At 37.8% G+C, this 23,413-nt stretch overlaps 1 protein-coding gene across 3 annotated transcripts in view; it reads left to right on the top strand.

The window, feature by feature from the left end:
• Positions 1-22,680, top strand: part of DIAPH2 (diaphanous related formin 2) — a 798,971-nt gene extending 776,291 nt beyond the window's left edge. For all 3 annotated transcript variants that reach the window (XM_064482987.1, XM_064482986.1, XM_064482985.1), the window contains one exon: positions 17,374-22,680. In XM_064482987.1, the coding sequence (XP_064339057.1) occupies positions 17,374-17,438 (65 nt within the window). In that variant the 3' untranslated portion in view covers positions 17,439-22,680. The remainder of the gene's footprint in view (positions 1-17,373) is intronic.
• The last annotated feature ends 733 nt before the right edge of the window (positions 22,681-23,413 follow it).

The following is a 23,413-nucleotide window of genomic DNA, read 5'->3' as shown; positions in this document are numbered from 1 at the left end:
TTTTTCTCCTCTGATTGCTATGGCTAAGACTTCCAATACTATGTTGGATAAAAGTGGCGAGAGTGGGCATCCTTGTCTTGTTCCTGATCTTAGAGGGAATGCTTTCAGCTTTTCCCCATTAAGTATGATGTTAGCTATAGGTTTGTCATATATGGCCTTTATTATGTTGAGGTATATTCCATCTATGCCCACTTTCTGGAGAGTTTTGATCATAAATGGGTGTGGAATGTTATAAAAAGTTTTTTCTGCGTCTACTGAGAGTATCATCTGGTTTTTATTCTTCAGTTTGTTAATGTGGTGTAACACGTTGATTGATTTGTGTATATTGAAAAATCCCTGCATCCCTGGGATAAATCCGACTCGATCATGGTGTATGATCCTTTTAATGCATTGTTGGGGTCAATTTGCTAGTATCTTATTGAGGATTTTTGCATCTATATTCATAAGTGATATTGGCCTATAATTTATTGTTGTTGTTGTTATCCTTGTCTGGTTTTGGTATCAGGGTGATTATGACCTCATAGAATGAGTTTGAAAGTGTTCCTTCCTCTGCAATTTTTTTGAAATAGTTTCAAAAGGATAGGTGTTAACTCTTCTCTAAATGTTTGGTAGAATTCACCTGTGAAGCCATCTGGTCCTGGACTTTTGTTTGTTGGCAGGTTTTTAATTACTGATTCAATTTCAGTACTGGTAATTGGTCATATTGTCTATTTCTTCCTGGTTTAGTCTTGGCAAATTGTACCTTTCTAAGAAATTGTCCATTTCTTCTGCGTTGTTATTTTTGTTGGCATATAGCTGCTCATAGTATCCTCTTATGATCCCTTGTATTTCTGTGGTGTCAGTTGTAACATCTCCTTTTTCATTTCTGATTTTGTTAATTTGGGCCTGCTCCCTTTTTTTTTCTTGAAGAGTCTGACTAAAGGCTTATCAATTTTATCTTTTCAAAGAATCAGCTTTTATTTCATTGATCTTTTCTGTTGTTTTTTCAGTCTCTATTTCATTTATTTCTGTTCTAATCTTTATGATTTCTTTTATTCTCCTAACTTTGGGGTTTGTTTGTTCTTCTTTCTCCAGCTGCTTTAGGTGTAAAGTTAGGTTGTTTACTTGAGATTTTTCTTGTTTCCTAAGGTATGCTTGTGTCACTATAAACTTCCCTCTGAGAACTGCTTTTGCTGTGTTCCAGAGGTTTTGGATTGTTGTGTTTTCGTTTTCATTTGTCTCAAAGTATTTTTTGATTTCTTCCGTGATCAACTGATTGTGTAGTAGCATATTGTTCAGTCTCCAAGTGTTTCCGGTTTTGGCAGTTTTTTTCTTGTAGTTGATTTCTAATCTAATAGCATTGTGGTCTGAAAAGATGCTTGGTACGATTTCAGTTTTCTTAAATTTGCTGAGGCTAGCTTTGTGGGCTAGCATGTGGTCGATTCTGGAGAAAGTTCCATGTGCACCTGACAAGAATGTGTATTCTGTTGTTTTGGGGTAGAATGCTCAATAGATATCAATTAGGTCCATCTAGTCTAATGTGTTATTTAGGGCCTGTATTTCCTTATTGATTTTCTGTTGGGGTGATCTGTCCATTGGTGTAAGTGGGGTGTTAAGGTCTCCCACTATTATTGTGTTATTGTCAATTTCCCCTATTATGTCTGTTAAAAGTTGCCTCATATACTGAGGTGCTCCTACATTGGGTGCATATGTATTTACAATTGTTATATCCTCTCTTGGATTGATCCCTTAAGCATTATGTAGTGCCCTTCTTTGTCTCTTTTAACAGTCTTTATTTTAAAATCTATTTTGTCTGATGTAAGCATTGCTACTCCAACTTTCTTCTGGTTTCCGTTTTCATGGAATATCTTTTTCCATCCCCTTACTTTCAACCTGCATGTGTTTCTAGCTCTGAAGTGAGTCTCTTGTAGACAGCATATATATGAGTCTTGTTTTTGTATCCATTCAGCCAGTCTATGTCTTTTGGTTGGAGCATTTAATCCATTTACATTTAAGGTAATTATAGATAGGTGTGTTCTTACTGCCATTTTGTTAATTGTTTTGAGTTTGTTTTTGTAGGTCTTTTTTTTTTTCCTCTTCTTTTGTTCTCTTTTCTTGTACTTTGATGACTAGAGAAGTTTCTTTAATAAATATTTCTTGTAAAGCTGGTTTGGAAGTGCTGAATTCCTTTAGCTTTTGTTTATCTGTGAAACTTCAGATTTCTCCATCAAGTCTAAATGAGAGCCTTGCTGGATAGAGTATTCTTGGCTGTAGGTTTTTCCCTTTCAGCACTTTAAATATATCATGCCACTCCCTTCTGGCCTGAAGAGTTTCTGCTGAAAATCAGCTGATAACCTTATGGGAGTTCCCTCGTGTGTTATTTGTTGCTTTTGTCTTGCTGATTTTAATATTTTTTCTTTATCCTTAATTTTAGTGAATTTGATTAGTGTGTGTGTTGGCATATTGCTGTTTGGGTTGATCCTGTGTGGGACTCTCTGAGCTTCCTGGACTTGGGTGAGTGTGTCCTTTCCCAAGTTAGGGAAGTTTTCAGTTAGTATCTCTTCAAAAATTTTCTCAGGTCCTTCCTCCCGTTCTTCATTTTCTGGGACCCCTATAATATGAATATTAGTGCACTTCATGTTGTCCCAGAGTTCTCTTAAACTATCCTCATTTGTTTTCATTCTTTTTTTCTTTTTTCTGTTCTGCAATGGTGATTTCCACTATTCTGTCCTCTAGCTCACTAATCCATTCTTCTGCCTTGTTTAGTCTATTCTTCGTTGCTTCTAGTGTGTTATTCATTTCAGTGATTTTATTCTTCAACTCTGTTTGGGTATTCTTTGTATTTTCCAGCTCTTTGCTAAAAACTTCACTCTGTGCATTTATACTTCTCTTGAGTTCTCTGAACATCTTCACCATCATCATTCTAAACTCTTTCTCAGATAAATTGCCTATTTCCTCATCACTTATTTCTTCTTCTGTGATTTTATCTTGTGCCTTGTCCTGGAGGATATTCCTCTGCCACCTCATTTTGTCTGTCTTTTTCTTTGTGTTTTTAGATGGGCTAGTTATGATTCTCGACCTTGGAGAAGTGGCCCTCTGTGGGAGACGTCCTATGCATCCTAGCAGTACACTCCTCTCTTGTCACCCAGGGCCAGGATTGAGCTGGTCCCAGTGTAGAGTCTGGCCTCTGTGGATTCTTTCCACAGGCTTGGGGCTACTGTTTTCTTATTTCTGGTATCTGCCCCCTGGTGGATGAGGCTGGGCTAGAGGCTTATGTAGGTTTCCTGGCAGGAGGGGTTGTGCCTGCCCACTGCTGGGTGAAGCTTGGCCTGGACCTCTGGTGGGTAGGGCTGTGTCTAGAGACACTTGTGGCTTAGGAAGTCTGCTGATGGGTGGGGCTGTGTTCCCACCCAGTATGCTGTTTGGCCTGAGGCTTCCTTTCAGGCTGTAGAGTGGGGCTAGGTCTTGGAGTTATTGATCCAATTAAGATGTCAGCCTCTGGGGAAGCTCATATAGATGCACACTGCCGGAATGTCTGCCACCAGCTTCTATGTCCCCTGGGTGAGCTGCAGCAGTCCCCTGTGTCCCCAGGAGACCTTCCAAAACCAGTAAGCAAGTCTGGCCCAGGTTCCTATGCAATCACTGTCTCTGCCCCTGGTCCTGGTGCACACGAGATCCCACACACACCTCCCAAGAGAGTTAAGTCTCTGTCTCTCCCAGTCGTGTGGGGCTCCTGAAGTTAAGCCCCACTGGCCTTCAAAACCAGATGTCCTGGGGTCTCCTCCCCCCACTGCTGGAACCCTGGTCTGGGGAGCTTGACGTGGGGCTCAGAACTCTCACTCTGTGGGAGCGCCTCTGTGACTTCATTGCTCTTCAGCTTGTGGATTGCCCACTCAGGGGGTATGGGGCCCGACTATATCTTGAGTGCACCCCTCCTACTTTCCTGCTGTGGTTCTGTCTCAGTGTTTCCAGTTGAAGCAGATCTTTTTTGCTAGGCACCAGTTTTTTTTCTTGATGGCTGTTCAGAAGTCAGCTGTGGTTTTGTTGTTGTTGCCAGGAGAGGCGAGTTCATGGTCCTACTACTCCACCATATTGATTCAATTCTATTTCATTCCTTTTATGGCTGAATACTATTCCATTCTGTGGGTGTGTGTGTGTGTGTGTGTACATATATACACACACACACAGCATGTCTTCTTTATTCAGTCATCTGTCGATGGGCATTTAGGTTGTTTCCATGTCTGGCTATTATAAATAGTACTGCTATAAACATTGGGGTGCATATATCTTCTCAAATTATAGTTTTCTCTGGATATATGCCAGGAGTGGGATTGCTGGATCATATGGTAAGTCTATTTTTAGGCTTTTAAGGTACCTCTATACTGTTCTCCATAGTGGCTGCACCAGTTTACGTTCCCATCAACAGTATAGGAGGGTTCTCTTTTTCCCACGCTCTTTCCAGCATTTATTTATAGACTTTTTGGTGGTAGCCATTTTGACCAGTGTGAGGTGATAACTCATTGTAGTTTTGAGCTACATTTCTCTATTAGCAACATTAAACACCTTTTCATGTGATGTGCCTGTTGGCCTCTGTGTGTCTTCTTCAGAGAAATGTCTCTTTAGATCTTCTGCCCATTTTTTGATTTGGTAGTTAGTTATTTTCTTACATTTAGCTGTATGAGCTGTGTGTATAGTCTGGAAATTAAGCCCTTGTCCCTAATTATCTTTATATGCTACCTTCATTTAAGTGAGAATATTTGAGGGAAAGGTCTGAGACTTTGTTTTGTGTCAGGGGATGTAATATAATTTAGGCTCTAAAACTGACTCACTGAGTACTGTGTAGCAGACTACAGAAGAAGTCCTAACACATCTCATCAGGCTGTTTTAAACCAAAAGGCCACAATCAATATACAGTACCTGCCTTGAAAGAAGAGACTGGCTTATTTCTCTCTGGCACTATGAGAGGAACATGGTCAGTTTGGAGAAAGGATACCTGAAATAAATTGCAGGCTGGTTTGGGGACAGAAGGAAAATATACTGGACATGGGAAGAGACCCCGATCATGATGGCAAGGCGTTCTCTTTCCAGTGAATAGGTCAACTCAGGAAACCAAATTAAAGGTCAGCAGGTTGCCTGGTAAATCTTCTGTCTTAGGGAAAAAAAAAGTGAGTGACTGGCTTTACTAGAGGCATCATTCAAGCCAGGCTAGAATCTCTAGAAATAATCTCTTCCTACCCTAGGGGACAAATCTGTCCAGACAACTGGAATCCTAAAGCAGAGAAGTAATAGAAAGCAGCCTGGCAACATTTCTATACTCACTGGATGACAATAAGAAAAATAAATAAATCGCTATAAAAGATTTTCATTGCATCCCAAGGGCATAAAAAATACCCTCACTCATGACGACTTGTGAAATAAATAAAAAGTCAGAACCTTGATAAATTCTCATTTCCTAACTGATCTTTCTTAGGCTTTGTTTTTATAAGCTCATCTGAAAAAGACTTTTATAAACATCTGTTTGCATCTTTCACATTGTCCCCAAAGTCTCCATAATGAGGCTGTCTATAGACTTTAAAAAGTATAATAAGATCTTGATGCTGAAGTCTTTGGAATATGAGCCTTATAATATCAAATATAAACAATGTTAAGCTTTTACTCTGTCAGGTACCATTCTGGTCCTTTAATGTTATTGCCCTGTTTGGTTCTTGTAACTATCATATTAGGTAAGTCTTTAAATATTATTTTCACGTTCACAAGGGCAAAATAAGTTAAGGAAAACATTGTTATTAAGTAATAGAACAAAGATTTGAACCCATATGGTCATACACTGAGACCTTTGTAATACAAAATTGTGAAGAACCATTAGAGGTAGAAACCACTTTTTGCTGGAGGACTGTGGACTGATTCTGTGTGTGTGTGTGTGTTTCTATCAAAAGATTAATACGGGCCAGGTGCTAAATTATCTCATTTAATTCTGTTAACACCCTACAATGTAAGTACTGTTATTATCCTTATTTTGCAGATGAGGAAACATGTTTAAGAAGAATCATTTTAGAAATACATATATATGAGGGTGGCCCATTTTATTAGAAAAACTGTCTAGTCATCTACGTTAATAAGTTGAAAGACTACATATACCAGTTAGCTTTACTTTATTCCATCATCATTTGTTGCACTGGTACAAATGGTGGTGAGAAAAAGAATAGTAATGCTTTGTGCCAAGACTCTCCTCTCCAATCCCACAGCACCTGCGTTCATCAGGAAGAATAACCCAGTATGCAAGTCTTGTTGAAAATGGGTCAGTATTTTCCACCATCAAAGGACAGACTTTATTTTCAATTTGTCATTTGTAAGTAACGTTGCTACAAAGCAACTTTTGAGTCTCATTTGGTTTTTACCATTGAAGTCAAACTCTCCGGATGACGTCATGACATACCTCCTTATCACTGAATTTTTACCCATCTTTTGGGAGAGGCAATGTCTACCTTTCCTTCTCAAGACTAGAACTTTTAGAATTTAGAATCTAAGATTCATGAAATACTTTTATAAACGACAACAGTATAGGAAGACAAATTTACTTGTGCTCTAAAACTAGTCTACTTGAAAGCCATTACTTTCTGACCAGGGAACGTTCTGTGGCCCTTTTTTAAACAGGGTAGAGAATGGTACCTTTTTTCCCTTTCATCATCATGTACTTAGTGATGGTATAATCAACAGTGAATTAATGCAGATGATTGAATCCTAAACTGCTCTTTAAATTGAGAACAGTGTGTCCTTTTTATCTGAAGGCTGAAACTTTTACAGCCTGCCTAGGTTGTTTTCCTAGTTTACCAAGTTAATCATGCTCAATGCCAAAAATTAAAACATGAAAAAATATAAAAGAAAAATACCATGATCCCACCATTCAGAGATAAGCACTGTTTTTATTGGTGGATAGCCTTCCAAACTTCTAAAAATGCTATATATTTTTTCAAAATAAGAATATGATATATACTCTTTTGTAACTTGCCTTTTCACTTTGTAATGTGGACCTCTTTCTGTCAAGCACATACAGATCCATATGAGAATTTAGAATTGCTGCATTATATCCTCATGCATGTGAGTCCCATCCTCTTTTCCTAATCCCATGATGGACAGACTTTTTACCATTTGCACTAGAATAAACAATGTAGCAAAGAACATCGATGTACAGCCATCCATATTTATACATTTGCCTGATAATGTGAGGACTGGCTTTATTCCAATAGACTTAAGTATCAGGAGAGGTTCTTTGAGACTTCTTGTATGAGGGCTGAATTGCTAGTTAGTAGTCATTTTTTATCATCTAAAGGCCCAGCCAGCACTCGGGTTGGGCATAGATTGCCTTAGAAACTAAAATTACAAAGGCGCTTCTGTCAGTTATGAATATGACATTGAGAGGCTGTGTTTTAACTCAGTCCTAATTGCTCGTATTTAAAACAACTGCTGACTGGCTTCTACCTTAAGGGACCGTTTATATTTTCAAACAATGGCACTGGCAGCTGCTAAAGTGTCTGGGATATTAACCATACAGGTTGCTTTTGTCCATACAACTGGTTAAGTAATTAAGCACAGGCTAGCGTGGGGAACGCTGCTAATGGAAATCACCTGTTTATAGTCTTGCATGTTGTAAGTTGTAGCTTAATAGCATCCCTCCTCAGAATCATAGCCGGTGGGATATTTCTGTGAGCCTGTCCTTTGGGAAACGGCAGCATCATGCAGGGGAAGAGCCTACCATTTCTGCCTTGCTGAGAAGCCAGCGAGTTTACATAACCCCAGAGGACCCAGGGCTGCAGGAGCCAGGGAGCCGGGCTGACTATTCTCAAACTGCCCTCATCAGCAGGAAGTAGGTAGCCCAGACCAGAGAGAGAGGTTGCACATGTTAAAAAAAAACAAAAAGAATAGCTATATAGTCTTAGAGTGATTTAGACACAAAAGCAGATGACGGGTAAACATATTCTAGGTCAGAATATCGGCAACAAAGCTCAGGCAGATCGCAAACAACTGCCACAGGAAATGACAGAGGATTTCCATCATGTGATCAAAGTCAGAGAAAATGGCTGAAGCCGAACATTCTTAGTCATAGGGCTCTATGTCGCACGTGGAGTAGAAAGGCACAGAGATGACAGGTGGTAGGAATGAATTGACCCTGTATCTGCCTTGTCATTTAACAGCTAGTGTATCTGCATCAACCCAAATGGTTGCTCAGGCTCTCATCTTGCCAACTACTCTTGGCCCAGGTCGCAGCAATCTATGTTTGCCTTGATCAACAACAGAACCTAACCAGACGATTCTAGAGCACCTCGTTTCCTCCGGGCGTTTTGGTTTCCTCCCTCCTCTCCCAGCCCAGATTTTTTTGTTTGCTTGTTTTGAAACAGGACTGCTGTCTTCTCTGCAAATCATTCAGGATTGTTTTTTTTAATGTCAGTAAAATAAACATCACAGGTTTATGGAAACAGCTATCACTTCGAGTCTGACCAGTTCCATGCATTTCCTTTCATTATTATTTTTCTCCTTTTCCTAGAAAAAAAGGTTAAACATGTATAGAGATTCTGCTTCTCCTTTTATACATCCGTTGCTTTTCATGCCCCCCACATAGGAAAAATGTGGTAATTAAACAGTCAGCCATGTAAGGAACTGGAACTCACTTTTTCTAATCAAAACTTAACTACTGTATTTCTATTTATTCTTCTTGAAATCCCACTTATCTTTTAAGGACTAATTGGGATGAATTTTTCCCTGACCCCCAACTCCTGCACTCAAGGGATATGATTTTTTTCTTCACTGAACCTCCAATGCACTTTGACTTTAAGAGACGCTATAAGAGACATATAGTTAGTTTCGTTATAGTTTATACATGTATCCTTTCCTCCCTAATAACTTATCAGGGTGCCTATTATGTTACTCTGCAGATAGTTTATTCAGTTTATTTATTTAAAAATTTGTGGGTGGATGAAAGGAAGGGAGGGAAGTGTTTTCTTTCCTTTCCCTACATTAATGGCAAATTATATTCCCTGTGTGTACGCAGTGTAGTGGAAGGGGAACTGCAGACCCAGTTCCTGATTCACTGCTAATGATTGGATGATTGCTTAATCAAAAGACAGTTTTTGAGAAACCACCGTGTGTAATACCCTGTGATGGACAGCCGAGCGGCACTGTTACAGTTTGTGTGGTTGCTCAGTAGCAGGTAGCATTTGCTCTTCCATGTAAGTTTCTCATATACGATATACTTGGGAGCTTTTCTGACTATTATTTTCTAACATTATTCACATTTTTCTTTGTCGTCCGTCCCCATGTTTTCCAGATATGCAGGCATCATCATTAGACTTTCAGCCCCAGAGAAAATTTGTCTTAGGTAACAAGTGCATTTCCCAGTAAAGAAGTACACATAATGCTTGGCTAATAAACAAAACCAAGGACATTTGAAAAAAAAAAAATCTATTCACTAGCTTTGACATTGAGTCCAAAGATAATCAATAGCAAGGCCTGTGGCAGTTGAAATACTGAATATACTGATTTTATTTTTTCTGTACCATACTTTCTAAAACCCCTTGAAACACTCAAGTTATCAATTAGGCAAATACTAGTCAGTCATTTAAAAATCCCAAGAGGTTGTACATTTTATGAAAATGTTTATGATAAAGGTAAGTATTGCATATTTTCTACATTTGTAGCTGACTATGGATTAAGTTTTTAATGCCTTGAAGTAATAATATTATTGTACTGTGCAGTTTTCTTTTTATCACATATTTCAATCTTCCTAAAGTTGCTATAATTGAGTTTGTTTGATAATGTACCTTTATATTACTATGAGACTTGATAGTTTACAAAATATGAGGCTCATAATAGAGATAGAGAGTAGAGTTAGTACCTGGCAGGGAGGATAAGAAGAAAGTGAAATATAGAAAAGTGATTTAATCTCACTACTGCAGTTTTGTAAAATATAATTTGTTTTTCTCCTAGCACAGCAGAGTTTCATGCTGATAACAAGCTACTGAATTAATAAATCCATTGCAACTATTGAGACTTTTCCTTTAATAACATAACAAATGCTGAGCATTAAGAGAAAAGGAAAGGCATTCTTTGTACAGATGTTACCTCTAACAGATCCACATCCCTAAGCATAGGAAAAACACCATCATACCCTCAGCAATATCCATGTGAAAATAATTTGTGCATCTCAATTAGGATACTGTACTTTCCACACAAAAGCACGCTGTTTCCTGGAACACGTTTGCTTATTTTCCAATTGGAAAGATACTTAGGGGTCTATTTTGTTATCATTACATGTGCTTAACTCCAATTACGGTTAATGGAAGTTGTGTGTCTATAGTCACAGTAGCCTCTGAACTACTTGAACATTATTGCTTTCCATTACCATCCTCGTTAAAATAACTTTCATCTCTTCTGAACTACCATGGTGATCTGGGTTTCTGTTTTCTTTGCATTGATTTATTTGCCTGTAATGAAGGCTATAGATTACATAACATGGCCTGTTTCTAGTTGTAAGAACATTACAACGTCATTGAGATTAGAATAGGGTTAGAAGTGTTTAATTAAGTAGAGGTAATTGACTGGCTTCTAGGCATGCATTTTTGCACAGCACCTTATGTATACAATTCTGTTGGAATAAAATCATGTGATATACTTTAAAACCTGTGGTATCTAGTGGAAACTAAATTTGTAAAACATTGTAAAACATGAGAAAATAAGGTTTACAAACCAGAGGCACTAGACTTTATCAACAACAGAACTATATATTTAGGTCCAATTATTCAAAACTTTGACAAGGCAAAAATAGTAAGTGTATTCTAAAATCTCAAAGTACAATGGGTGATGCTCTCTTTTCCTTAGTGCTGGCCTCTGCTGTATTTCCAAAACAAAAGTGGTCAACCAGCAGGAAAAAAGTGATCGGAAGACAGGGAAAGAGGCTTGTTATATCTTTAAGAAAACGAGGAACCTGAGAACTCCTAAAAACAGACTTTAGGTTCACTTGACTCATTGATAATCAACACACAGACATCTGCCTAGCCTTACTAGTGTAGCCTAGTCAGTACCCATTGAGTTTGTTTGTCAAGTTGTATTGTTTTCAAGATGTTTTGTGGTTATAGCATGATGTTGCCTTCTAAAATGTGCCCTAAAAATACATGTTGAAAATGAAAATATAATTTATGGAGGATTATCTCCACCGGGAATTAAAATATATTATGAGACTAAAATAATGAAATCAGAAATCATTGGTAAAAAGAATAGTTGGAAAAATACTTAAGTCAATGGAACAGAAATGTACCCTAGTACAGATAATTTAATATAAGATAAAGAGGTATCATAAATCAGGGTAGAAATTCATGATTATTCAACAAATGGTTCCATAACAACCCATTTCCTCTTTGCAAGGAAAAAAAAAAAGCACTGTGGAAACTTACCTGATGTTGTACAACAAAATTAATTCTACATCATTTAAATAAATGTTAGAAAAAGTCAAACCTTAAAGAACAAGAAGCTGTTTATCAAATGTCTCTGGCTAAAGACGTCCTAAGCTTTAAAAAAAGGATATATATATGTATCTGAATCACTTTGCTGTACACCAGAAACTAACACAACATTGTAAATTAACTACAATAAAAAAAAAAAAGAAACAGATCACAGTGAAAAGACTGATCAATGTAGCTACATAAAAATAATAAAAATGAAACCATATGTTCCTAAAAGCCCACAACACAAACCAAATGAACAGGCAATCAACAAACTAAGGAAAATATTTCTAATAAATATTTCAATTAGTTACTATCTTTAATATGTAGAGTTGAAAATAAAAGCAAAAACCAAAACCTAAAACCCTAATAGATTAATGCACAAGGGACACGACCAGCATTTAAAGGAAGAAATATAAATGGATAATAACATGAACATTTCCACTTCACTAGGGTTTGGAAAAAGGCAAAAAGCGAATCAGATGCCATTAGTCACTTTTCATATTAGCATTTTTTAAAAGATTAATACCCGACAGTGAGATAAGACAAATTCATACACTTACTGCCAATTGGATATAAATTAATACCACTATTCTGGAATACAATTTGGACTTAATTTTGCATACTTAACAATGCCACTTCTACATATGATGTATATAATAAGATATAAACTATATGGATGTTCACTGCAAGGCTTTTTACAATAGAAAAAACAATGAGCAACCTAAATGTCCAGCTGTAGAGAAATGGTTAACCAAATTGTGGTCTATTTATATAATATAAAAAGAAGAGTGCATAGCCATTAAAAAGCATGTTTTCAATATCATGTTTCAGAAGTTTAATGACATGGAAAATTTCTACAATAAAATGTTAAATGAAAAAGTAGAACACCAAATTGCACCTATAGCTCACTTTTCTTTTTTTTTTTTTTTTTTTGAAGATACTATTCTGGTAAGTGAAGAGAATGAATCTGGTCAACTAACTGAGCAATACACTGTCCTCCACCAAGAGATTAAGCCCAGGTCTAATTCAGTTGCCACCTTCCTTCCAGTCACTTCTAGTGAGTGAGAAACTATCAACTCAAGGTCCCCAAAAGCACAGAAAAACAAAACAATTTGGAATCATGGGACAGAAGGGAAAAAAGTTGTAAGTTCATATGAGATGATTTCAGTATAACAGTCTAAAATTATCTTTCTTTCATCAGTGTTTGGAATGCAAATAGCTACGCAATAGACATTTCCAAAAGCAATCTAAAGTTTCCTTGGTTTTCTTAGCCTGAGCTGCACAAACCTAGTCCTCTGTCTTCCTCTTTTTGCTGGAAACAATGTCTATCCATTGAAGGTCAATCTTCCACACCATCATTTTTGAAGAGCTTTGGAGAAAAGAAAGCTCAGAGTAAATTACAGAAGGTTTCTTTTACTTTGTTTTCTAGCCAGCTCATTTGCATCAAAATGGGATATTTTGTAGCACAATGTGCTGTATATGCCAGGCACACTTATTTTATGTTACCCTGCTGGGAGGGTATAGCTGCTGTGTGTTAGGTCAACGTTGCTACATCTAACGTGCCTGTGAAGCACCAGGAAGGAAGCCGTTCTTCCATAGACAACAGATGGATACCTAACCTGGGGGGAAATGAATAATGGACATGGTCTTTTTATCACAGTTTTGCAATGACAACTTGGCCTACTCATGCAATATACAACATACAGCCCCGTGTTCTTGGCGTACACTTACTTTGTTAGAGGAGGAATTGAACATTCCCAGGCTACATACAACAGGCTTGAGTCCTTCAGTCTAGCTCACATCACATATTCTGTAAGCTTTATCTATGATATGCTTATTCCTCAGTTACTTCACTTGACAAAGTTTTCAGTTGGAAGGAAATTAGCGATGTAGATTTAGCTCTGGATCTGAAATTTTGTGACATTCAGGTATTTCATGGATGATGTGCTTTGTACGTAGTTGCTGAATAAATGATTGCATGAATGAATTTTAGAGCAATACAATAACAGGTTTAATCTATTCACTGCAGGACTCAGTTGGGAAGGTTTTGAGATGAATGCCAAATCAATTTATGCTAGGAAAAAGCATAAATCTTCTTGCTCTTATGACAGTGGGGAAAGCCTTGCAGTGGCTTGAGCTGGTTAACCTGATAGTCAGAATGTGCAGAAGCATGTTAAAGCTGGACCATGTATTTCTATTCTCTTTTTTTGTGACAGATTGGCATGTTGTTTTAGGTTTGGACCTCCCCCCCCCCCCCGCCTTCCTCCAAAAACTGCACATTTTCATGTAACTATGTCCCTGTCTTCAATTTCACACTATGACCAGGTCACTGTCTTTAATACCAGAATCATTTCACCTTCACATGGGGTACATTTCTAAGACAAGCCTTCAGTGACCAAAAAGAGCCTGTTAGGGTATGTATGCCCAACTGTAGTGGATTTGGAGGTTACAACTTGGGAGTGACATCTCAGACTTTCTTAGACCATGAGGATATATTAGACTCTCTGGGCTTTCTTATTCACCGTGTTACCTCATGCATTCAGAAAATGGAAAAAGAGGAAGATTATGACAAATCATGTTCCCTCAACCTCTAATGAAATATATTTTCCTGTATCTCATTGCACAATATCTCCAACAAGTAGACACACAAAGATGGATGCCTCCCCCCATCTTCTTCTCTTTAATTTCCAAAAACACAACAAGGCAGATTGGAAAGGGAAGCTACTACTTGTTAACAAAGCCCTCCACATTATCTCAGGGAAACATATATTTTAAACTATTGACTTTTTGGAGGAGAGACTCAGATTTTTTTTTTTTCCAGCTAAACTATTCTAGTATCAGTAGTGTTGGGAGAATAAGACTGTTTAGAAAAGTGCATCTGCTTCAGTCGGGTCTCCTGGAGCTCTCAAATCATATCACCTGGGCACCTGCCTCCTCCACCTATGTTTCCAAATAGGAAATGCAGTCAGTCTCACAATCACCCAAATTACTCCATCACCACCTAGAGATTATCATATTCAGTGAAGTAAGTCAGACAGAGAAAGACAAATATCATATGATATCACGTATATGTGGAATCTGAAAAAAAAAATGATACAAATGAACTTATTTACAAAACAGAAAAAGATGCACAGGCATAGAAAACAAACAATGGTCACCAAAGGGGAAAGGGCAAGGAGGGATAAATTAGGGGGGTGGGGATTAACAGACACACATTACTATCTATAAACTAGATAAAAAAACAAGGACCTACTGTATAGCACAGGGGACTATATTCAATTTCTTATAATAACATAATGGAAAAGAATCTGAAAAGAGAAAATATATATGTATGGATATGGATAACTGAATCACTTTGCTGTACACCTGAAACTAACATTGTAAATCAACTATACTTCAATAAAAATTTTTAAAAAATTACTCCATCACCTCTGACAGCAGCAATATCTAGTATTTGCTCTTTTCTTATAAATTTGATGCCAACTGTGTCCTGACCTTACAAGGATCAGACCACTGATTTTTACCCATCCGCATTTAATACAAATACAGAAATTGTATTTTTAAACATTCAATGATTCTCAGTTTCTGCCTCAAAGAAGGCATGAATTCAAGGATGAAAAGTTGCTATCATTAGATTGCAAGCTATTAGAATGTGATGAGAGATGAATATTTATTTTCATATATAGTCATATAATATATACATATATTATCTTTTCAATTGCACTTCTGGCCTGATCCATACAAGTCTGAAGTATAAATATGTATTTTGTATTTTGTACCTAAAATAGTTTTGACACAAATGCAGAGAATAGTAAATGAATCACAAAAAATCCAGATCAGTCATTGCTGCCATTGTTTCTAATGGCATTTTTCTCATAAACGAGGTTGTAGGTTGACATTTCAAAAATACAAGTCGTGACCTTTACAGAATTGCTTATTCGTATAACTATCTCATGAACATAGGAACTAATTAAGTAATAAACATTTTTTAAGAGAAAGAGGGGAGGGAGAGAAGGAGAAAAGGGAGGAAATGTAGAAAAATTCTCTTGTGTATGCCAAGAGCTGGATTTGGGCCCTGTTTCTGTGTGTGATACTTCCCTTGAATCCAGTGGGCAATGAGTGATGGTAGGAGGTACCAATAGCATTCCTGGAGTGAGTGTGGATGCAAGCTGACCTTAGCGTGTAGGACCATCAAGGCACAAGCCTTTTTTTCAGCTGGGATAGCCCTCTGTGAATGGTACCATCATTCTCACATCTGAAAGCTTTAACACTGAATACTTAAATGCTAGCAATGCAATGGTAACTATCATAATCTCATTTATAAATGTTTTCTAAAAAGTCCCAAACCAACCTGTATGCAACCCAGTGACATCTAAGTAATATGTCCTTTATCTAGGAATGTCATCTTCACATTTTTAGCCGAATTTTGATGCATATCACAAACTAAGTAATGGATTTTTTAAAATGGTATCTTTAAAAAGATGCCCAAATAATCAATCACTCGGATATATCTCTGAATAAAGAAAATGTCTCTTTCTCACCTCTCAGTGATATTATTACATTATAAGGCACTTTAAGCCTTAAAGCTTATTATAAGCACTGTAAGCTGGTTGGCTCAGTGCATGCATACTGTGGTGTTAAATGAGGCCAAGATCACAGAGGCCAGTTACCTTTGCTCTGTGTACTGACCAGACTACCGGGAATCAGTCTAGAAACACTAGCACAGATGAGTAAGGTCCCATGGCAAAACCTCAGCATTTGTCACAGTCCATCCTCCCAGTGGGACAGGCAGGATGTGTTCCTTGGGTATCACCATCTTAGGGAGGAAATGAGTAGGAGCTTGGGAGGCCCCAACATCTACCTTTGAATAAAGCAGGCCTGACATTTAGGCATTAACTTTGCATTATAAGCCCCCATCATACCACTGATTTGCTGTGTAACCTTCATCACTAAAGCAGAGATAATAGGATAGAATGAAATGGGCTTACCTCCCGGGGATGTTGTGTGAATTAGCAAATTAACGAGTGTAAAGTGTTAGCATTTATGTAAGTGCTGGTGGTTGTCATTATTTCTAGGGACCTGGTCTCATTCTAAATAGAGACTCTAAGTATATTATGCCTTTGACAGAAAGGGATTTTCACCCACATCAACTGCATTTAAGCTGAGCATAAAACAGAGGTGATAATAACATAGTAGTGATCATCACAATGTAGAGCCGTAAACCTTTTTCCTATTAAAGCTAAAACTATTTTCAGCAACTTTCAAAGCTTTTAAACTTTGCTTTCCAAGCTTTGTGCCAACAGTTCTCTCTACAGTGATTATTTTTCCTGTGACGGGCGAGGGGAATGGGATCTATTCATTATTCATTCCCATAATGACTATATAATGTATTGAATTTGTTTACATCATACACTCAGGCAAAGACTTGGTAGCTGGTTTGATTGCCACATACTGCAATCATTGTAAAAAATAAAAACTCTGTTTTGCTCTGCCCACACTGGTGTCCTCTAGAGGTAGCCAATATACAGATTGAAAACTCATGGGGAATTGAAGTGCTTTCCAACAAAAGGCACTGCACACAGATCCTTTCAATTTAACATCTTTACCAAGGAGTTCTGTTGTCGCCTGCTATTTCCAAGGGGACTGTGCTTGAGAGAATTCTTCCATTTCTTTTATCACTCTGACTTCACTTACCAAGAAAAGTCATTTAATGCTGATTGCAAACTCTTGAACTCAGCCTGGGAGCTGCAGCGTGAACTCCTCAGATCTTGGCTCCTTGTTACTTATTTACATATTCATTTGAAATGAGTTTTCAGGACTGTTTGAAAACCTGACATTGTGTAATAGCTGGGATCTGAAGCTCACCATGTTTTTGGTTCTTTTTCTCTTTGTCTTACAGATAACAGACGAGTACCTTTGGAAAGGTCACGCTCTCGCCACAATGGAGCTATCTCATCTAAGTGATGCCTGATGCCAAAGAACATGAAGATATTTAAGTAAACAAAATCATACACTTTGAGAAGAACAAAGAACAAAACATGTGCTCAAGGGATGGAGAGGAAATAAGTGCATTTCTGCAAATATCAAGCTAGGCTGGGTGAAATAGCATGCATTTGTAAAGCTATTGCAAGACTCCTCCCACAGCTATACTAACATGAACACAATTATCAGGATTCTAAAACGTGTGTTCCATTTTAGTGTAAAGATGTGCGTTATTAGTTATTGTGTGTGGCCTGACGGTGATGATGGAAAGTGTAAGAAATAGAAGAGGTCTCAGGCTTTCAAAACCATTCAGCCTGTCAGAAATGTATAGTGTTACTCAAATTTGAAGTCACCTTCTCCCACCCCCCACCAAAAAAAGGAAGAAAAGAGAACGTAAAGGACAGAAAGAAATTAGTCCATGTCTGCTTCTTATTCCTGTTACATAGAAAAGGAAAAGGCCAGTGAAAATGTGTGTGTTAACAGTCTGGAGAGACGCTGATCCTGCACACTCTGTAAGAGAAGCCATTTTGGAAACTCAGAAAAAGTACTGCTTCACCCCCATCACGTTCTTTAGAATCTTATCTCAAGTGAAAGTTGATGGATTCATCTGCTTTGGCTGAAATTAAACTTATCATTAATCTAGAGTTTCAGCGTGATATTGCAGGCACTTATCACTGCTAAAAATAAACCAAAGTTTAACAGAGGCAGTTAGAGAAAGTGATTGAAACTTTATTTAAAGAGGTATTTTCTAATTATGCACATAGATCTACTTTCTACAAATACTTTATATGGCTATTTTTGAGAAAAACCTGACATCTTAATGTTTCTGATAGGGATGAACCTGCAAATTCTATTCCCTTTATTTAGATTTTTAAAGGTCAATATTGATTCGTATCCTCCATGGTTTATTTCTTCTCTCTATTGCTTCTTTCTCACACGACCCCCTTGAAGGAAAGGAATAGAGTTCTAGGAGACCTGAGAGGAAAAAGATTTCTCTCTGCAGGAGGCAGCAGAAAACTGTCTGAAAGGTCAATTGTTTTATCTGCCTTCCTACTCCCCTTTCCAATTCTGCCATGATGGTCTGAAGAAGAAAAAGAAATTACATGTATGTATCTGTATATATGTGTATATATTTATATCTCCTGCTACAGTGATTCCACATTCCCAGTGACTAAGTGAACTTCTCAATCATCATCATACTTACTTTATATTAACAAATTAAAATGATGCTGCCAAAACAACTCTGGGAGGAAAACACAGGCTCTCCATTTTTCTTAAATAGATGAGGGAGGAAAAGTTGTACTTAACTGGTCTGTGATTTTTCAATATGCATTGAAATAATGTCGTATAACTTCTCTGGAGTGCAATTTTAAGACTAATCCATGCAGGTGACTGTGATGATTGTAAACAATTTCTTATATGTATAGTTCTTATATAGAAAATCCCATTTCTACTCCTCCAGAGCACATTATAGACATTCAGAAGGAACAAACGACTAGCTTGGCAAGTCACCACCTGAGATAATGTAAACAAGTGACCGATAGCTCACAGTTTCCTTTATATACATGTATAGTGACTCGAACTGCCGCCTTTTCCTCCAGTGCATTCTCACTTGGCTCTCAATCCTTCACAAAGCTCTGAAGCTACTACAATAGAGAAATCAAAAAGAGTAACAGGATCTGAGATTTTACACTTTTATCCTATCTTAAGACACACACATTTAGCGCGCACACACACACACAAACACACAAACAAGTTCAAGGGATGTATCAATTTCACACACTGTTTTTTAACAATAACAGCAACAAAGCTTTAGGTTCTACTAATTTATGTAAATTCTTTATGGATTTTTATCTTCACAAAGTCTTTTCTGAAATCTTCATGGTATGGCTTCTTTGAGTCTTGTGCTAGAAAATGATATTTTGAAATACTAACCCTGACTTACATTTAGGGGCATTTGCCACACCATATTATCAAGCTGGTCAGGGTAGAAATACTGATGCGTATCACCTTTTCCAGATGTGAACTTGCCTTATTTTTTAGTTTGTGGAAAAATAAAGAAGTACTATTATGGATAAATTATATATTTGTATTTACAGTAATCCCACATGCTTTTCACAAACATTATGAGACCTTTCAGGGTCTTTTACAAAGTTCTGATAACTGAATTAAAGGGTTTGATTCCCAGATTTATAATGGTCCTGCTCCAGCCGTTGGCAGTTTTGTTTTAGATTGAAAATTATCATCAAAAAAAAAAAAAAAGGTACATGGTGACATTTTTATTATAGAACCAAATGCTACTAAAGTCTTTTGTTGGGTTTATCACTGCCACATGTGAGAAGCACCAATTTAATGCAGATTTTCTTCAGAATGTTTTTAAAAACTGTTTACAAGTTGTATGAGTTTCCTTTGGCTGCTGTAACAAATTACCACACACTTGGGGACTTAAACACATTAGAAAGTCATTCCCTTGTGATTGTGGTGATCAGATGTCCAAAATCAAGGGTCATGCTCCCTCCAGAGGCTCTAGAGAAAATCTTCCCTTGCCTCTTCCAGCTGCTGGTGGCTGTTGGCATTCTTTGGGTTATAACCACATCTGTCTCTGCTCCGTCTTCTCATCCCCTTCCCTTCTGTGTGTCTAATTTCCCTATGCCTCTCTCATAAGGACGCTTCTGTTGGAATTTAGGGCCCACCTAGATAATCCAGGATCCTTTCATGTCAAGACCCTAAGCTTAATGACATCTGTAAGACCATTTTTTCAAATAAAGTAAAGTATCATTCACAGGTTCTTGCGATTAGGATGTGGATGTATCTTTTTGGAGGTGACCTTTAGCCCACTGGACCCCGCCAAATGTATGTCTGTCCCACATGCAAAATATATTCACCCTATCCCAACATTTCCAACAGTCTCATCCCTAAGTTTAAAATCTCATCCAAATCTCCTCAGTTCAAAAGTCCTGAATTTCATCATCTTAATCATCTAAGTCAAGGATAAGTGAAAACCCTGGGGCAAAATTCCTTTCCATCTGTGAATCAATGAAACAAGACAACAAATTATTTGCTTGCAAAATACAATGGTGGGACAGGCATATGATAACAGTTACAGACATTCCGATTACAAAAAGGAGAAAATGGAGCAAAGGATTCACCTGTCCTGCCGATTTTCAGAATTCAGCCCAGCAGAACCCCCTTAGGTTTCAAGGCCTGACAATAATCCTCCTTGTCTCAGGGCTGCACCCTTTAGGCCTGCAGCTCTGGCCTCTTGGCCCATGGATGGAGTCTCTGCCTCTGAACCTGCAGCTCTGCCCTTGGGTTGATCCTTTCTATTGAAGGGTAGCGCCTGTCTGTAGCTTTATCATCCTGTTTCCTGCCTGAAAAATTTTGGTAGTCTGACAACCTTCTCTCATTTTGTCCTGTCTCTGCCCCTTTCAGGCCAAGCTGGAACTGTTTCTGCTGGGTATAACCTTCTCAAAAACTTTGTGGGCTCCCCATGTATATATCACATTGATTCAATAGTGAGACAAGAGAGTCCTCACAGATCTTTGCCAGATAACCCTATTTCTATTCCTGGTGTCTGTTGTGATGGTTGAATGGATCACTGAGTAAATGCCTAGTCGCTTCCACACTGGCCAAAGGTTGTCCAGACTTGACTTTATCTCTAGAGCACACTATCCTAACAGTGACTCTCCTCATTTTAGCTTTTTTTTTTTTCCAATCTGAATAGTCTCAGAATTTCCTGAATCATCAAGTGCTGCTTCCTTTCTGCTTAATAGTTCTTTCTTTAATTTATCTCTTTCCTCTTCTATTTTACTATGAGGTCAAGAAAAAAAAAAAAAAAAAACTAGGCCATCCCTCCAATGCTTTGCTCTCAAATTTCCACCACTAAATATCCAAATTCATTGCTTACAGATTCTACTTTCCACACAACTGTTGGAAACAATTTGAATAAGCTTTACGCCGCTTTATAACGAGGATCACCTTTCCTCTAGTTTCCAATAAACTTTACCTCAGTTCCTTTTGAGCACTCACAAGAAACGCCCTTAGCATTCATATTCTTACCAACGGTCTGTTAAAGGCTCTATACTTTTTCTATCATAGTCATCAGAATTCTTCCAACCTCTACACATTATCTAATTCCAAAGCCACTTCCACATTTTTAGGTCTTTTTAATAGCAGTACCTGACTGCCTGATACCAAAATCTGTATTTTGTTCCTGTGGTGGCTGGAACAGATTACTCCAAATATGGTGGCTTAAAACAACAGAAATTTATTCTCCTACTGTTTAGGAGGCCAGAAGTCCTAAACTGAGGTCTTGGCAGGGCTGCACTCCCTCTGAAGGCTATCAGAGAAAACCTGTTCCTTGCCTCTCCCAGTTTCTTGTGACTGTCATCATTCCTTGGCTTGTGGCCAAATCTCTCTCTGCTCTGTCTTCACGTCACTTTTCCCTCTGTATATCTAATCTACCTCTCCCCCCTCTTAAAAAACACTTGTGAAGGCATTTAAGGCCCACCAGTTTATCCATGATAATTTCCTCATCTCAAGATCCTTAACTTTAATTACATCTGTGAAGACCCTTTTTCCGAATAAGGTAACGTCACAGGTTCTGAGAATTAGGACATGGACGTATCTTTGGGGAGCCACCAGTCAGCTCACTACACTAGTCATTGCACATAAATGTACTTTTCACTTTTTAAAATGCATCCTTGGTGCTCAAGCCAAATTCAAGGTTGTCTCTAAAAGCTATTGTATGCACAGGCTACTGCATGCTTTGATGTTAAATGGCTGAACAGGCTATTCTAAAATTCAGTTGATACTTTTGTTACTATGGCCAATTAGCTTGAAAAAATAATTGGTTCCAGTTCTGAGCTCTGGTGTATCTCTTCTGCCCCTTTTATGGAGTCTTTGACCAAACGTCTTCTCTGATTAATAATGTAGGTATAGAACTACCTCTGATACAGAAAGTTTCTTCACAAGTTTATTTTAGATATTGTAAATCCCTCAGCTGAAAGGAGAGATGACAGCAGAGCTTGTTTGAATGGATACTGAGGGAGGCTGTGCCCATACCAAGACACTCAGAAGAAGTATTTCAGTAGCAGCAGAACTGTGGACTCATGTTCTCATTTTGCCTCGGAATAAACACCTGTCTCTTTGCAGGACCAAGAATGACTTGCAATTTATCTGTCATGCATACTTACTTATTCAATAAAGTTGAGATTAAATTAAATGTTGTGCTGCCTATGACAATTAATATTAAGGATGAGTGAAAGGGCACAAACTGAAGTATAAAGACGGGATGTAAGAACATTCTAGAAGGAGACGCTTCAACTTAACAGAAGTACAAAAGTATTTCTATAAGGACGTGGCTGGGTGGAAATCATGGGATATATTCAAAGACACACATACCTGTGGGAATCATAAGATTTTCTTTAAGTATTCTTTAGCACTTCTTGCCAGAGTAGTGGAGAGATGTTTGCACCACTTAAGAGTCTAGAAATGTCAGAAAGGTGATTTACATTCTCCAGAGAAACTTTCTACAGAAAAGGTTTTTTGGGGTTTTTTTTGTTTTTGTTTTTTTTAACCTTGATTATAGAATGAACAAAAATATGCTTCAAATGCTCAGAGGGGTAAAAGTCTAGAATTAATAATAAAGGACTGTAGATAATTATTCTCTGGAGGGCTTTCAAAAGAAGTCTCATCAGAGGTGGGCTGACCTGAAGATGGAAAAAGTAATAACCAGGTCTGTAAATAACATGGTCCCAAGTACCCCACAACACTACTGTTTCCCTTGGAATAGTTCGCTCCAAAAATCAATTACATTGGCTTTTTCTCCCCCAGATACCCAAGTAAGCAAACTCTTTAGTAGAGAGTCTGAAAACCTTAGTCTCTGCAACTAGGGGAATTCGAGCTTGATGCCAAGAGCTCAAAGGAAAGTGGAAATCTGGAAATTGATATATATG

The sequence above is a fragment of the Camelus dromedarius genome, chromosome X (assembly GCF_036321535.1).
Source record: "Camelus dromedarius isolate mCamDro1 chromosome X, mCamDro1.pat, whole genome shotgun sequence".
Classification (NCBI taxonomy): domain Eukaryota; kingdom Metazoa; phylum Chordata; class Mammalia; order Artiodactyla; family Camelidae; genus Camelus; species Camelus dromedarius.
The sequence above is the reverse complement of the archived record's forward strand: the minus strand, read 5'-3'. Positions and strand labels throughout refer to the sequence as shown.